General features: G+C 38.2%; 3 protein-coding genes and 1 pseudogene across 3 annotated transcripts; 2 read left to right on the top strand and 2 right to left on the bottom strand.

Annotated features, from left to right (window-relative positions):
- Positions 1-561: 561 nt before the first annotated feature.
- LOC125224475 (nitroreductase family protein) lies at positions 562-5,269 on the top strand. The gene is made up of 3 exons (XM_048127878.2): positions 562-2,168; positions 2,841-3,030; positions 4,866-5,269. The coding sequence occupies exons 1-3, from the start codon at positions 672-674 to the stop codon at positions 4,991-4,993; spliced, it is 1,815 nt and encodes a 604-aa protein (XP_047983835.2). The 5' UTR covers positions 562-671; the 3' UTR covers positions 4,994-5,269.
- A 1,917-nt stretch (positions 5,270-7,186) lies between these two features.
- Positions 7,187-8,023, top strand: LOC125219551 (pectinesterase inhibitor 9 pseudogene; annotated as a pseudogene).
- Positions 8,024-8,227: 204 nt separating this feature from the next.
- Positions 8,228-12,776, bottom strand: LOC125219550 (methionine aminopeptidase 1A-like). Its single transcript, XM_048121561.2, has 17 exons — positions 12,665-12,776; positions 12,469-12,554; positions 12,154-12,204; positions 11,667-11,852; positions 11,484-11,559; positions 11,222-11,269; positions 11,069-11,113; positions 10,524-10,623; positions 10,354-10,405; positions 10,222-10,263; positions 9,852-9,913; positions 9,657-9,755; positions 9,351-9,424; positions 9,188-9,257; positions 8,887-8,952; positions 8,715-8,803; positions 8,228-8,523 (listed from the first exon to the last, which is right to left on the bottom strand). The coding sequence occupies exons 2-17, from the start codon at positions 12,540-12,542 to the stop codon at positions 8,446-8,448; spliced, it is 1,212 nt and encodes a 403-aa protein (XP_047977518.1). The 5' UTR covers positions 12,543-12,554; positions 12,665-12,776; the 3' UTR covers positions 8,228-8,445.
- An 818-nt stretch (positions 12,777-13,594) lies between these two features.
- Positions 13,595-15,826, bottom strand: LOC125219549 (Plant invertase/pectin methylesterase inhibitor superfamily). The gene is made up of 2 exons (XM_048121560.2): positions 14,992-15,826; positions 13,595-14,586 (listed from the first exon to the last, which is right to left on the bottom strand). Exons 1-2 carry the CDS (start codon positions 15,770-15,772, stop codon positions 13,907-13,909), a joined length of 1,461 nt encoding a protein of 486 aa, XP_047977517.1. The 5' UTR covers positions 15,773-15,826; the 3' UTR covers positions 13,595-13,906.
- Positions 15,827-17,165: the final 1,339 nt, after the last annotated feature.

Genomic DNA, 17,165 nt, shown 5'->3' with positions numbered 1-17,165 from the left:
TTCCCATTTCCATAAATCCTTGTCGTCGTACGGGTCGAAAAAGCGGCGTCACGCAGCTCTATGCATTAATAGAATTATCAATTATCCATAATTTTACATGTAACCCACCAAGCACAATAAAAGGCCCAACATTAATTCAAGTAACCAACCAAGTACAAACAACACTACTCAATATAAGGCCCAGCATTAATGAGCTGAAATATTTTAGTTTTTGTAACCTAGTATTTGAAAGGGCCGGGCCCAATCTAAAATGATCTTGATCATGATGTTTTTAAAATTAGAATTTCTAAATGAAGGTCCAAAAATAATTTATGTGTTTTTAAAATTCAACTTTTTTAAAATAAACTAAAACTTCTTTAAATATAAATTTTTTAAAACTTTATTACCATTCTTCAATATCTTAATTTAGTATACGTTTCGCGAATAAAAATCCTGTTTTTCCTACTAATTTCATTTAAAACTAATTTCTCAAGGAGAGGGAGTACATTTTTTTGCCCAAGCACTGAAATTTGTATTTTTATTGAATTAAATATATTTATTTTACAATCATAAAACATCTATCGTCCTCAAAAAAAGCAGGGGAGAAGTGGCGAGAATCAAAACAACGTAGAGCAGTCCAGAAACTTGTGAAACTAACAAGAATCTTTCACATTTGCTATTCCATTGCTGTAATGCACAGCATCATTCACCACCGCCTCCCACTCTCTCTCCCAGCAAGGCTCGTGCCTTCCCTCAGCATCTCCACCTCTTCCCAACAACCCGCCATGGAAGAGAAGCAGCAGGAGCTCATCAATCAAGTCCTCACATACCACCACCAAACCAAACACTCCTTCACCAAATACGCCCGCTCCGCCCCCTCCCTCGACTGGGCCAACCAGCCCAATCCCTTCCGCCGCTACCTCTCCTCCCCCCTCCTCCCCCTCCCCCACCCCGATCACCCCAATCCCACCTCCCCCCCTTACCCCTCCCTCTTCAATTCCCTCCCACCCCCAAAACCCCTCTCCCAATCCACCATCTCCGAATTCCTCCACAACTCCCTCGCCCTCTCCGCCTGGAAAACCACCGGATACTCCACTTGGTCGCTCCGCGTCAACCCCAGCAGCGGCAATTTGCACCCCACCGAGGCTTACGTCGTCTCCCCACCTGTAAGCTCCCTCTCCGACTCCTCATTCGTCGCCCACTACGCGCCCAAGGAGCACGCGCTCGAGCTCAGGGCTCTAATCCCACATGAATTCTTCTCCCTGCTACCGAAAAATTCATTCTTGATCGGGCTCGCGTCGGTGTTTTGGCGGGAGGCGTGGAAGTACGGGGAGAGGGCGTTTAGGTACTGCAATCACGACGTGGGGCACGCGGCAGCGGCGGTGGCCATGGCCGCCGCCGGGCTCGGGTGGGATGTTAGGGTTTTAGATGGATTAGGGCATGAGGAGCTGGAGAGATTGATGGGGTTGGAGGTTTTCCCCAAATTTCACATTCCGAGCAGGCCGGTGAAGGGGAGGATGCCCGAGCTCGAATTCGAGCATCCTGATTGTGTGTTGCTGGTTTTCCCCAGTGATTCAGGGGAATTCGAGGTTGATTACGGGAAGCTGAGATCGGCGGTGATGGAATTTTCGAATCTTGAATGGAAGGGGAAGCCGAATGTGCTTAGTAAGGAGCATGTGTGTTGGGATGTCATATATAGAACAGCGGAGGCTGCGGTGAAGCCATTCGAGATGGGGAAAGAGTTGGTGGCGGAGATGTTTAGGAGTAGTGGGATGATTAGTGAGAGTTGTTATAAGGGGTTTAGTCTGAGTGAGGTGGTGAGGAAGCGTAGGAGTGCAGTTGATATGGATGGTGTTACTGTGATGGAGAAGGAGACATTTTATCAGATTTTGCTGCATTGTATGCCTTCGGGCGGTGGAGTGAGCCAGGGGAAGCAGTTGGCATTGCCCTTCCGGGCCCTGCCTTGGACCTGTCAAGTTCATGCCGTTCTTTTTGTTCATAGAGTTGTGGGTTTGCCTAATGGTTTATACTTCTTGGTGAGGAATGAGGACCATTTCAATGATATTAAATCTTCCACAAAGTCGGAATTTAAGTGGGCGAAGCCTGATGGCTGCCCAGACGACCTTCCTCTCTACGAGCTCGAACAAAATGACTGTCGCGAGCTCTCCAAGCGGCTTTCCTGTCATCAGGTATGCCTAATGCCTAGCCTATTTAACATATATTGAAATTTTCAGAATTTCTATGTTTGATATGCCACTTGGCCGTAGCTTGAATGTAACATGAGACCTAACTTCTGAATTAGTAGTGATAAGAACTAATTGCTGTAATTAGAAATGTGGTTGATATGCCTGATGTGTACGGGTTTTGCACTCAGTTTTGTAGACTTCTACCTGCGTTTTGCCCGTCAATTAAGAAATTAATTGAAATGAATGATAGGTATGTTATTGACAAGTTCATAGAAGTTGTTGAAAATGAAGATATAAGGCAATAATTGGTTGTTGTTTCTTTGAGAGCATTAGAACAAGTTCCCGTACTGCCGTTTTTCAAGCAATTATCTTTAGCACAAAATAGTCCTTGTAACATTTTCCACACAATCCACATTTAGTGAGGTTCTTTGCTCACATGTACTCTGACAGCCTCTATAGTCGGCAAGTTACCAATAGGGTAACTGTTGTGCAGTTCTTTTTACACTTGTGAGTTGTGACTTGCCATGGTCATAATAAAACTAACATTTTGTGAGGATTGAACCGTGTATAATTTATTTGTATGAAAAGCTATCGAACTATCATGATTGATACTATTATTTTTATGGTGAACTTCATACTATTCTCTCATCTAACTGAAATGCTATCTTTTTGTAGGACATTGCTGCTGATGGCTGCTTCAGCCTTGGTATGGTGGCTCATCTTGAGCCAACTTTGCGGGGGATTGGTGCATGGATGTATCCACGGCTATTTTGGGAAACTGGAGTTCTTGGTCAAATTCTCTATCTCGAAGCACATGCAGTCGGGGTTTCTGCTACTGGAATTGGTTGCTTTTTTGATGATCCTGGTACGCCATTATTCATTTCATACTCTTAAAGTTCAGTCTAGCATATATGCACATATATTTTGTCAGCTTGAAAATGGTAATATGAAGAAGTGCTACCACAGTGTTTTAGGACCCTATTCAGAAAATTCCGGTTGGATTAAAAATCTTCAATTGATGGAATAAAAATGCATTTTTTTGGTAACTCCCTGTTGGTGCACATTGAACTGCACCAAGGAAGGAAAATGACTTTCACTGGAGGAACATATATGAATGATATCTTATAAATACGTTAGTATGTAGTACCTATTTTTCCTCGGGCTGCTATGTCGGAAGGGGGTGCAGAACGATTTCACTAATTGTAGCCGAAGGTCTAAAAGGGATTAATGATAAGATAAAGTGAGTTCGGAGAGATTGGTTTCTGTTATTGCCGTTTGATGAAGAAAAGTAAAACAGGTAGTGTATTTAAGCTAAGATTTATGCTACCCTCTGTAGATCTGGTCTGTGAAAACGATAGTGGAGAATCATAAGATTTGGGCTATTTATATGTTTGTGGTCTAATGAGAAAGAGATATAGGTATAGGAATCTGAATCCATATTTATCGCTTGGATTCATTGTCTTCTTAGAAATGGTTATTTACTCCCTTCCTGTTTCCATTTATTAAGCCCGCGGTTATTTTTGTTTAACGTGATCTTGAGGATTGCTTTGCTAATTTCCTTCCCGAACAGAAACACAGCGTACTCATCCCTTTTTATGAAAGCAAAAAGATGTCATCTTTTAAATAAACCACAAAAACTATTCACGTAAGGGTATATTAACACATTAATTTCTAATTTAGAAGGCCGTTATCCTTTTATGTTCATCTGAAGGCCATCATTTGGAAAGCCATTTGTGTGGGTGGTAAAACATAACATTGTACATCAAGGATAAAAATAGGTGGACACACTCTTCCAAACAAGGAACTCCAACCTGATTCCTGTCAATGAAGGATCTCACAACTTCAATTGATCCTGTGTGATACCTCTCAATAGACTAAAACTGTTCTGGATCCCAGGCATTGTGTTGCCAAACCATCTGTCTTCTGTTGTATCTCTCGTCAGTGTTGCGAATTTGCGATTGGAGTTGTTGCAAAGTTGCCACTTGTATTTGCTATCCTTTCAGTTGTTTTCTTGAACAAGCTATCCACCTTCCTTTGAAAGTTGATTTTCTGACTCAGCAATCGGCATTTGTGTATGCTTAGTCTTATGGCAAGGCATGTTTAGTGTTTTTGAGTAAAGTTGCGTGATATTACACGCCAATAACCCAACAATATATGGTTGGAAAGATAATACTAATATCTGAGCAGATGAGTTTGAATGGGCAGATATGGTTAGTCTCTGAATCTGAATTCAGAATTTTATATATGAAGCACATCTACTATATTGAAATTTGAATCTTTGTAATGTGAGTCAGTATGATCCTGGAATAATAGATCTGTAATTTATAGAATAGTCGAATTCTGCATCGTCTCTCTAGCTCAGGCTTCATAACCTAGCTCTGTCACAAGTCTTGTTAGAACTTACTATCGAGCTATCCAGAACTGGTTTCTGATAATTGCCTCATCTTCTGTAGCATAATCAAGACATTTCTTCTATATGCTTGTTGAGAACGTAGCTCAAACTATACATGATAAGTACTCCACCTGACCCTTATGAAAGTCACTGTTACAAACCAGTGTACCTTAAATGACAAATTAACTGCTTATGGTATTGGAATACTACTAGGTTCTTAGCTTGTTCGCTGTTTTTGCGTTGATACAACGTATTTGTCTTCATTGAGATATACATAGCTCTGATTTTCTTTCTCAAATTGCTGGCAGTGCACGAGATTCTCGGGTTGCAGGGCTCCAAGTTTCAGAGCCTTTATCATTTCACGGTTGGTGGCCCGGTGGCGGATAAGCGGATAATGACCTTACCTGCGTATCCCGGGCCCAGCTGTGATGCTTAAAACAACAGTGCAATGAAAAATAAAATGCCCAAAGTGATCATCATTCATCAAAGGACTTGGTAAGGAAATTGATTGTTTGCAGCTAATGAAAATTGTTACAGTATATAAAAGGTTTTATTGAATTTAAGTAGGTAGATCAAAGCAGGTGTAAATGGCTGTATGTTTACATATTGATGCAAATTTTGTAATATCTTAGCACGAATCAAGATTTTATTTAAGATTTGATGATATTGTACCGAATAAATATCATGAATAAATAATAATTGATGTACCAAATCGACTCGTTGTAAAGAATATTTCAGTATTTTTTTTATAATAGTACTTTTACACTGTATAAATTTGAAGAAGGTGGGAGCCTTTACAATGAATCCAGATCAATGAAGATGCAAGTTGATCATTAACAAATATTTTGGTATTTACATATTTTTAGAATATACACTTCATTATCAGGTGGCACTTAGCTGCCTGCTATAATATATCTTTATCACACTTGTATTGAAAATGAAGACCAATTTAATTAAGTTGAATCAAATCGAGGAAGAACAGAACACGCGTGAAATCTCTAGAATCTCAATCATGGTACTAAAAAATTGCATGTTGTAATTTATAAAAAGGGCTTAAACATAGTACTATAAAAAAAAGTAAAAAGTAAGGGTGTTGTAATTTTGGTTATATTATGATTGATTATAGAGTACTCTTGATTATAATATGTTTTTTTAATCTAAATTAATGAGCATGTTATAATTAATAAAATGATTGACTATTGGCCAAAACTATAAAATTGGTGAAACTTTGGTCTGTTATGTAAATTTAAAAATTAGCTAGAAATTATGATATTTAGATTTGTTAGCAATAATTTCACGATGAAAAAATCTAGTAGTCTAATTGAATATACTCCTTATTGATGTACGTTATAGTTTATGTGTAAGTAGACGCAATTTTTACTTTTCGGCTGTCGTATATACAATCATATAATCATATAATTTCATCAAAATATTCAAATTTTATAATTTTTCGACTGATTTTCAAAATTGCGGGACAAAACTAACTAAATAGAATCCCTAAATCCGAATGACATGGAATTGAATTGGGTGAGGGTTGACTGTCAGAATTAGATTAGCCGTTATGCATGGGCCACGAAATTTGCTAAACCAAGTTAAACCCACGTGATTAGTTTTAATTAATCCTCCATTATAAGTCGTCGGTTTAAATAAAGCCTTACCAAGATACACCCAAATCTGATGACAATATAAAAATATGATAACTTTTCGTAATTAACAGTCATTTTGTCATAATATTGCACTCTACACGGATGGTTTATCTCTTAATCAAGGACTTATAATAATTATAGGAGCAAATCATTTAGTAATTAGGAATATAATTGCCTTGAGGGTTCACTTTCATATGGAAAAAGTGTGAAGCTTGATTGTCTCTGTGCATTTGGTATTTCAATTCACTTTAAGTTATTTGAATTGTATCTATAGTCGTTGATTGTTGAGTATTTGGTTCTCTTATTATTCAAATTATTTAAATAATTGCGTATCAATTTCCTTTATTTTAGCATCATGCTTTTCAAAAGCAATGCTTCCTGAAATACTACAATAATTTTGTAGCAAAGAAATGGAGCAGAAGCCGATAACATAGCTGATACTATTATTATTAGCATATATATTATTATTATTATTATTTTTATTTTTATTATTTTATTATTATTATTATTATTATTTTTTTTTTAAAAAAAATTTACGAAATGTTTTTCTTTCTAATACTTCTACGGTTTGTACTTCACCACCGTATATTGTTTACTACTATTCTCAATACTAAAGAAAAATTTCATGATCTTTGAGTCATTCCATGCAATTCAAAAGTTAAAAAGAGAAAAATCTTTTGAGTGTTACCCAAGTAAGAATGTACTTGCCCAACATTATTCTTGAACATGAAAATTTCTAAGACAAATTAGTAACTCTAAAGTTACTTAGCATTCCATTTGGCCCCACCATGAATTAAGGTTTTTGTTTAGTCCAAATCCGACATAAACTATCCAACCTGGTTCTAGGAAGCTACAAACACATGGTCATTGACATTGTTAAAATAATATTTACTGTACTCTAGAATGCAATCTCATCCAATCTAGCCATGGAGATGCATGATGCTTCAAATCCTCTCTATATAAACCTCATAACCACAACTTCATTATCACACATCAACATCAAACATTAATTCAAAGTCAAACTCCAAACCCAAAGTTTTTTCAACCTCCCTTCCACACATACAATGGCAAAAACAATAGCCTTCCTAACACTTTCCCTTCTTGTCCTTACCCTAGTTCAAGCCCAGCACCCGGTCTCCCGGGGGCGTGCCCGATCTAGGGCTAGGGCGTTCATTGAGTCGCAATGCGAGAAAACACTATATTCCACTATGTGCGTAAGGTACTTATCACCCTATGTTGCTAGCTTCACCAAAATCCTAAGCCACCGACAGCTCGCCCAGATCGCACTGAAAGTCACCCTAGCTAGGGCCGAGTCAACACAAGCCTACATCACCGAAGTGGCCAACAAGACCAAGGGCCCAGAGTCCCGATCCGTGAGGGAGTGTTTGGATCAGATAAATGATGGAGTGGATCAGCTCACAAAATGCATCAAGGAGGCGCAACACATAAAGGAGAACGGCGGAAGCAGTAGTGACTTCACATGGCATGCAAGCAACGTCCAAACATGGATGAGCACTGCATTGACCGATGCAAGCATGTGCATCGATGGGATCTCGGGCCGAGCCATTGGGGGGAAGACGAAGGCCTTGATCAAAGCTAGGGTTCTCAATCTTCAACAGGTTACTAGCATTGCGCTGGCCTTGTTCAATAGATTTGCTGCAAGATTTAGAGCTGCTCATGTTGTCAAACCCTAGTTCAGTCAATCCCTTTTAAGTTTTTGAGCATCTTAGATGCTTTGCTACATATTGTTTATTGAATTTGATTTGTTTGTTTTCTGATGGAAAATTATAATGATATGAAAAAATAACATGTAAAGTACATATTGATTCAAGTTTTGCAAATTCTTATATAGTATTAACATAAATTTAAAGCACCTATACACATCAATGAATAATTAAAATGCAACAAGGCTAGAAAATCATCAGGGAAAGAAACAAAAGGTGGATAGCCAAGATATAATTCTAAACTGAGAAAATTTCTAAACTTGGAAATTCTACATAATAAAATCATATGGAGTAAATAAATAAGAAAATTTGAATCCTCTCATTTGATATCTTATTATCAGTTGCTGAAAATAATACAATCATTTGAAACTGAAAAAAAAATTAACTCAAAATTTGAGGCAGAATAGTACACAAATACAACACCTTGCCACTAAGAGCAAGAAAGCAACAAGAAAACCGCATTCCTCAAGTAAATGCGAATGTTGCTTGAATCATCTCAACAATAATCCATAATCCATTTATGGGCTCACCCAAGGAAACACTTTTGGCGACGAGGGCAGGCGTGCAGAGAGAACTTCAACTCCTGTATCTGTGACCTGCAGAATCGTCGCAGGCGTTACCACAAGAATACCAAGATTCGTTAAAGCAATTGTTCTAGTGCTGATATCAGCCAGAATATTATGTATAATGACCAGAATGTACGATTAGACACGTAAAAATTGATGTGGAATGTACTATGTAGTATAGATTCCTCCAAGAATGTAAACAGCCCAAGCTGAGATTTTACCAGAAGTGTATGTTCAAATTGGGCACTGCGTTTTCCATCTGCAGTTACAGAAGTCCATCCATCAGGCCACGTCCGATCGCGCCAAACACCTGCCAAGGAAGTGATTTTAGATGCAAATAGAAAATATACAGAGATTCAAACAAAGTGCATTGGTTAGTAAGTAAATATCTACCAGAATTTATCATAGGTTCAATGGTAAATGTCTGGCCCGCTTTCATCACTCCAACAGCTTTATTTTCTACTCAAGGTTAAGGCATCGCGGGAAAGTGGAAGTTACGAGGTAATGGAAAGATAATATGATACATATACTCTCGGATCAGGAATCCTAAAGCCAAGATATATCTCGAGTTCATTTATCTCAACTCAATTGATTTTTTGCAGGACAATTCACCAAAACAAACATGCATTATTAGAACTATCCTCAAAGCAAAATATGATAAAAGCGTAGCAGTTCAACTCCACTTTGAGGATACTTGCATAATGGGGTATATTTGGTGCACAGTGGAAGAGCTCGCCAATTCCATGACCACAATAAGATTTCACCTGTAGAATGACAAAAAAGAGCACTTGTATATCAGGAACGTCAAAAGTTTGAATGAAAAATTATAGATTTACAAATAAGAGACGCTCAATTACCACAGAGAAACCAGACATAGAAGCATGCCGGCTAATGATTTCCCCCATTTCCCGGAAACGGACTCCAGGTTTAACTATAGAGAGCATGAATAAGACACAATAAACAGTCAAGGGGTATGATTCCGAGATGATATTCAAAGCAGAGAAATGAATCAAAGTAACAAGCACAAGCAGAACTAAATAATTTTGAGTTTGTATGATTGTTCAAGCAAGAGTTGAAAAGTACACGGGAAAACTGGGGAAGGAAGGGAAAGAGAGCTAGATACCAAAAGAATTATGCCACGTCACAAAAGGGCAAACACTTACCAGCTGCTATTGCTTTATCCAGGCATTCATATGTACACTGAACCAGCCGTTTAGATGCTTCATCAACATTACCCACAAAGTATGTTTCATTCAAGTCAGCTGCACAACAAGACAAGCAAGAAAGTATTAAGTATCTTTACATTATGAATATACTCATAATAACTATGACCTTGAGTTGGCAATGAGTAACCTTACCATGTACCCCTTTATAGTACACAGTCACGTCAACATTGACAATATCTCCATCCTCTAATATCCTGAATGGTAGAATCAGAAGTGAGTGAGAAGGTAATTTCCCAGTATAGAATGGTTACCCACATGTATTACAGTTATTATAGATGATGTGTGTGTTTCTTTACATAGAATTCAAAATCAAGAGGTTGGGTCGTTCTTGAGCCGAGGAGAAACAAATTAGAGACCGGAAGAATATATGTGAGAATCATAAGACCAAAGTCACTAAAAGAACCTCAGATTTCAGACACCAGATTCATGGTAGGAAATGGATTTCAATGGCTATACAACATTAGGAGCTATGGTATAATTCGTGCTTGAGCTTACAACATACCTTGCATCAGGGATCCCATGACAGATGACTTCATTTACTGACCTGAGAGAATTAAGAGTTCATAACTTCATATTTTGATGTATTTAGGGACTGTGATGTGAATAACATAACATCAAAGTAAGAAATACCTACGTGCAGCAAGACTTCGGAAAGAAATGATAATTTAAAGGAGATGGATATCCTCCTGAAAGAAAAATATAGTGCACACAGAAACATCATATCTACTAATCTGACACATAAAACAACAAACAAAATTCTCTAGGTAAGGATATAGTGTTAAACGTGAGGTATGGAAATCATACCAGCAGAAACAGTTGCTTCATGAACAACAGCATCAATTTCATCAGTAGTAATTCCTGGTCTTACAATCCGAGCAGCAGCATCCAAAACTTCCCTTGCAATCTGGAGGTAAGAATGAAACACTAAGCAAGAAGTCGAAACTATACTCAATTGCCGAAAATATATTGCATACTGAATACAAGAATAATAATTAAACTCTTCGAAGACAAGATGCCATCTAATGTTGTTTCAGCTAGACTTTTACCAAGCGAGAACAGTATTTCTAATTTTTTATGAATCTCTCTTTTTTTTTTTGTTCAAGACCAAGGCATCCACCAGCGACCAATCCCTTGCTGATTTGTAGGCACTAGAGGGTGCGACCCCTTTGGATTTAAGGCTGCTCCATACCAAAGTCAAGGATCGGACCCTTTTGGTAAGGATGGATGAGTCCCCTAACTTATTAGTGATTCATTGTGTCTATTGTGTGTATTTCTCCAACTCCAGTATATTCAGTGAGAACATGCATTCATAATTTCTATATTAAGAACAGAACAACAAAGAGGCTTACCCGGCAAGCTTCTCTCATTCTCTTGATTTGCTCTGGAGTTTTGATCTTCATAAATTATATCATGAAAAATAATTGCATCCAGTCATATCCAGTTTACTAGAAATAAAAGGTAAGACTTTAGAAAGCACACATAACTCAGAGACGAGTGACTACCTCCACAACATGTTGCAGGTCACTATTGGGTTCAATTTTCGGAATTCCCTGAAAAAGGTAGAAGAAATAGATGTTATGCACCTGATATAGGCAGGAGTATTAGCATAAAAACAATTATGTCTTCTCACTGAAAAAAAGTCCCGGTGAACATTAATCACCCAGATAACCAGACATGCCATTTAATACTGTATGTTGTATCCAGTACAAAAATTCAAAGCTTGATGCAGCAATCATTTAGAAATAAATGAACTAAGAAACTTACATCAATTGCCCAGTCAGGTTGATCAATATGATTAGGTACAAAACGTTTCGGTGATATTGGATATGGTCTTAATGGTCTGAAAAGGAAGAGGAAAGAACAGAGTAAGAATTGAGTATAAACTTTCGTAGTTGCAGAAGAAGCTTTCTTTTTGGCGGGTGGGACAGGGGTTGAAGTAATCAGTACCCTGTCCAGTCAAAATGTGGAAGCTTTGGGGTCCGAGACTGTCCTTTCCGCAAGCAGTATAGCCAGCCATCATTGGGCAGGCCCAAATTTCGTTCAGTAGAATTTTCAGGTGCAGGGGAAGAAGGTTTTGTACCCGAGTGAACAGATTTATGCGAACTCCAGGATGCCTTGAAACAATCTTGGGAACTGGAAAGGGTAATGATCTTCATCAAGAATATGCATTAACTTCAATATTGCAGCCAATTCCACAAAGAATGAAGCCCAATTTACAGTAATTATCATACACAAGAACAGAATAATCACTACTATGGTATGTGTCTACACTTCAACCAACTAGACACTCCAATTCCATAATTTAGACTCTCAGTCATCTTACCTACTTTATTTTGAATTATATACATTACTATATCCTACTTGTAAGTGCAAAACATACTTAATCCAGTTTCAAGAAAAAGGTACATTCCATTAAATACAACTAAAGACTAACCAGAAAGCGGCATCTTCACGGGGAAGCTTTAGTTGTACGCACTTGGGGCACCTATAAACAGCAAACATCACCATGAGTAGTGCACAGACCATAGCACCTCAACACACTTAAAATTTCCCAAAACACGAATAGCAATCCAGTAAGTGAAACCCCACCACCAGTCACCAGCAAATCAAATTAACCAAATAGAACACCATTTTCAATGCAACACCAGATTATAATTAAGGGTTGCGATAAAGATTCAATCTTTAGTCCCTTACAAGCCGTAAAATATAAATTAAAAATAGTGCAAAAAGTGAGGAGAGAATATCATACTGAAGATGAGCAGGTTTGCCACATCTAGCACAAGATAAACCGGTGTTTTCCACTTCATCTGATCCACCAGCCATTTTTTTCTCCAACTGCATCAACCACAAATAAATTGGAAAAAATATTAACAGACAATCCGAATCATCCAATGCTTTTCACAATCAACAGTTACGTCGCAATAATTAGTAGACGAGATTATTACCTTGGCAATTCTGTGATTTTGAGAAAAATAAGAATGCTAGGGTTTTCCACAAAATAAAATTAGACGGACACGGAGATGGAGGGTTTATAAGAATCGGTTGTTATGGTCAAAGTCAACTTATAAGAAATTATAATGAATAAAAGAAATAAATTCATACATAATCTATAATAGTAGTACTCCTTTAGATGCTCGATTTCAAGTTCAATTGCATAAAGGTTAAATAGAAGAAGTATATATTGCATAGTATAATTAAATTAGTAGAACAAGTTTTTTCATGTGGAATAATGTCGTATAAGGCACATCTGCATACTACTAGACCTAGTACTTGAAAATTTTGTCCTCAAATTCAAAAATATTCCTTATATTCTAATTCGGTTATTCTTTATTTTGAATCATATTTTGATTGCATGGGTAGAACTAGAAAATAACAAGATAGTTATATATCTTGGGATTATATTTTCGACTCAAAAATAAGATAATGTTTTATGATATTGCTTAAATAAGATTATGTTTCAATGATAAAAATATCCACAATACTAATGTATACGTATATTTTTTTTATATAAATGACAGTATATATGTAGTGTATATCTTATGATTAAGTTAATTGAATCATTACTTTATTAATTTAAGTTAATTATCATGTGATTAATAAATATATTGGGGTAATAATTAAAATTGTCAGAAAATTTTTGTGAGGAATTTATTTTCTAGCTGGGACGGGGCCTTGTCCATTTTTTGGGCTTATTAATGATCAAACAAGACAACCAAACAATGAGAAAAGCATTAAACTTAACTCTATCTTGCCTTTGCCTTACATTGGCCTTAGAGCATCCACAATAGCAATCTTCTCCACTTTGCATTTTTTTCATTTTTTATAATTAAATATCTAGTTATCAATTCATTTTAAAGTACAGCGATCATAATCAATTATAACCAATGTGCAATATTTCGTGCTCTCCTTTCAGTAGTATCCTCCTTATTTTGCATAAAGGAGAAGACCAAACAAATTTGTGTGCTACATTCTTGTAAAAATCATAGCAAAAGAAAATAAGCTACTATTCCACATTTGTAAATTATGTAGTACTACATAATGTTTTGTCTAGTTTCTTAGTACTATTAGTTCTATATATTATATCACCACACTAGCTATATATTCTAATTAAGCCATATTTATATCATATTATCTATATAAATTATATAATGTTAATTAATCCTAACCGAACACCATCATAAGCCGGCCTAGAAAGGCACTCCGGTCGCCGGAATCCACTGATCGCCGCCGATAAAACCCCTAGCCCCGAACTTCTCAGCCTCACGCGCGTCGCTCAACACGTGGAATCCCGGCCACTTAACCCGCCCGGCCGTGGATGCTCCGCCTCCCGTATTCATGAACTCCGCATAGTAGAGCGTCGCAAGCGCAAATCCGCCGCTCCACTCCTTCCACCCCCTCCGATCAATCAGCCCGTCCAAATCCGTCTTCACGAAAACCGTCCTCGAGAATTTCTTCCACGGCCGCCCCAGAAACGTCTCGAACCTCCCCTCCGCGCCCCGGAGAACCGACGCCGCCCGCACGCGGCTGCCGACGACCGAGATCCCGGTGTTCTGGTTGGGGTCGCTCCGCCCCTGCGCCGTGATGAAGTTGGACTGGTGGTCCATCGGCCGCCGCACGAGGATGTCGCAGTCCTCCAGCACCGCCGCCGCGTCGCCGAATATGAAGTCCACCGTGCCGTACACGTGGCAGCTCCGGTAGAACTGCCGGAGCGAGAGGGTGTAGAGCGTGTCTTGGTAGCCCTTGAAGCTGCACCGGTAGAAAACCGACCGGTCCGACCCCACCCTCAGCGCCACGGCCTGGTGCTTCCCGGGCCCGGCCGTGTTCTCGAACGTCATGTCCCGGGCCCAAAAGCCATCACCCGAGACACCTAAGTATAAATAGTTAAACTCAATAGTATTAGAAATGTGTCATTCACTGGCACCTTAAAAGACTTTTTAAGGATGAGAATTATCCAGTCTTGATGTGAATTATCCATACTTATATAGACATTACTAGGATCATCACTAAATCGCCGTGGGACAAGATCTAAGAGTTTTAACACATAGTACTGTCATATAAAACATGCAGCATAGTAAGTAAATAAAGTTAGAAAAAATCATACTACTATCAATAATCCAAATAACAAGATTTAAGAGTTTTAACACATAGTACTGTCATATAAAACATGCAGCATAGTAAGTAAATAAAGTTAGAAAAAATCATACTACTATCAATAATCCAAATAACTAAAAATATGTTTTTAAATAAAATTTAAAAAATATGGTGTCTATACCAAATGTGGCAGAACTGAAGGTGGTGGCGCCGTCTTGTACATTTCGATTTCCGGTGACGATTGTTTTGTCGATGCCGTCGCCGACGAACATGAGGTTAGTCAATTTTCTTCCAATTTCTACATTTTCTCTATACACGCCTGATTTCACGTGTACTATAACTCGCTCGGGCCGGTTTCGGCCCGATCGAGCTATCGCGGCCACAGCCTCGTTAATTGTTTTATAATTCCCTGACCCATCTTGAGCCACCACATAGTCCGCATTCGAGGTTGCCGCACTCCACGCCGCTAAACTCCCTCCTCCCCGTACCGGGCCGGGCTTTCGCGGTAACACTGCCTTACCCTTACCTCTTCCCATTGGATTAGTAGTCTCGGCCCGGTACAAGCCCAAAGCCTCCCTAATAACCTCAGTCAAATTATGGGCTTCAAAGGAAGCCCTCATATCTCCCAGCCCATCCAAACAAGCATTGTGGCCAGCCAAGGCGGCGCTCAGCCATGCCACGGCGTCGTCGTGGCTCCACTCCTCCCTCTCACCGGTAACCAACCGGGCCAGCCTCGACTCCGCATCTTCGTACATCACCGCACAGTCGAGGAGGGCCCGGGATGGAAAGCCCGATTCCCGGCCCGGCCCGGTAACAAATTTGAAGCCATTAGCCCAAGCGATTGCTTGGCGCATGCCTTCTCTCGCGGCTTCCACCGCCTCCACATGTTTCTTGACCGGTGCGGATTTTGCAGCGGCCGCAATAAGTAGAAGGAGAGCAAAGGTGGTGGAGAAGCAAGACATTTTATTTTTGGCAAAATTGTTTTTTATATTATTGTAATTTGCGATTGATGGAGAATAATTAGGGTAATGGGCGTTTTATTCTTCTAAGTGAAGAGGTGAATTTGCTGAGGAGGTTACACATAGGCAACACATGTGTCGTGGTGGAAGATGGATGATTTAATAATTTGCATGGCGTTTTGTTGCATGGGATAAGAACGATGTCGTAACGTATAGTATAACGTAACATTGCTTTGCTCTTATTATCACCGACTCAAATTTGTCGATTTTTTCTACTCTATATTGTTGTTTAGTCATGTTTCCCTCGTGACCTTTTTTAAGGGATCTGTATTCGTTGATAATCTTTTGACTATTGTGGATGTATGTCACCAGCCTCAAAGTAAAGCCCAGTAAAATATATGGCGGCTTCTTGGGCCTTAGCTCCTCTAGTGTGTTGGGCCGGATTCATTAATTTAGATTGAAATGGAAATGAAAAAATTCATAGGTTATGTGAGCCAGCGTTATAAATACTATGACTTCCTGTGCCACAATAAGAGTCATGTTTTATAATTTCGATCGTCCCACAGTAATTGTCACATTTCATTTTTACTATAAATGGTAAGTAGGTCACACATTCTGCTAACTCACTACACTTATATTCTATTATAAAATTAATATAAAAAGGTGAACCTCATATTTTTTCTTCTACCAAATTCTATTAACTAGGAATTAAATAAACCTAAAATATAATTTACTTAGACTCCAAGTCTTATATTCTATAACTGCTTTAATATTCTACTAATTTTTTTAACTCACTATTCTTTACATTCTTTAAAACCCGTATATACACCAAATGTCACTCATATTTTGAGACGAATGGAGTAGTATATAAGAATGCATTAGTTTCTAATTGAAGATCAATTTTGACTATTCATTTAATTAGCATTAAGAAACTAGAATGATGCGAACCATCCGCATATCAACACAGGTAATTTGGCGTTAGGAAGTTTTTAACATTTTGCATTTTGTTCGTACTTTAATTTGTATGTGTTGTTTAGTACTCCCTCATGAATTATTTTTTTATTAGTCCGTCCTTAAAAAATACTATGAGTTTTTAAATTTTGAAATAATTAAATTAACACATTGCTAATACACATCATTTTATTTACCATTATAATTCACTACTAATGATGTGAAGTTCACTAGATCTCCACTAACTCTACTTACACTATCATTTTATCTTTCTTGGACTTTACCGATTATATATTAAAACTTGTACCGATCCAAATGTTTGTATATTCTTCTAGGATGGAGGAAGTATAATAGAACGGATTTTGCTTTGTTAATTAATACTAACTCGCTAATTATATATATGTGCAATAAGGCACCCACAAACCATTTGATTTCATGAATCTGA

This window comes from Salvia hispanica, chromosome 1 (genome assembly GCF_029641045.1).
Source record: "Salvia hispanica isolate PSC_SH4W2 chromosome 1, Shi_PSC_v1, whole genome shotgun sequence".
Classification (NCBI taxonomy): domain Eukaryota; kingdom Viridiplantae; phylum Streptophyta; class Magnoliopsida; order Lamiales; family Lamiaceae; genus Salvia; species Salvia hispanica.
The sequence above is the reverse complement of the archived record's forward strand: the minus strand, read 5'-3'. Positions and strand labels throughout refer to the sequence as shown.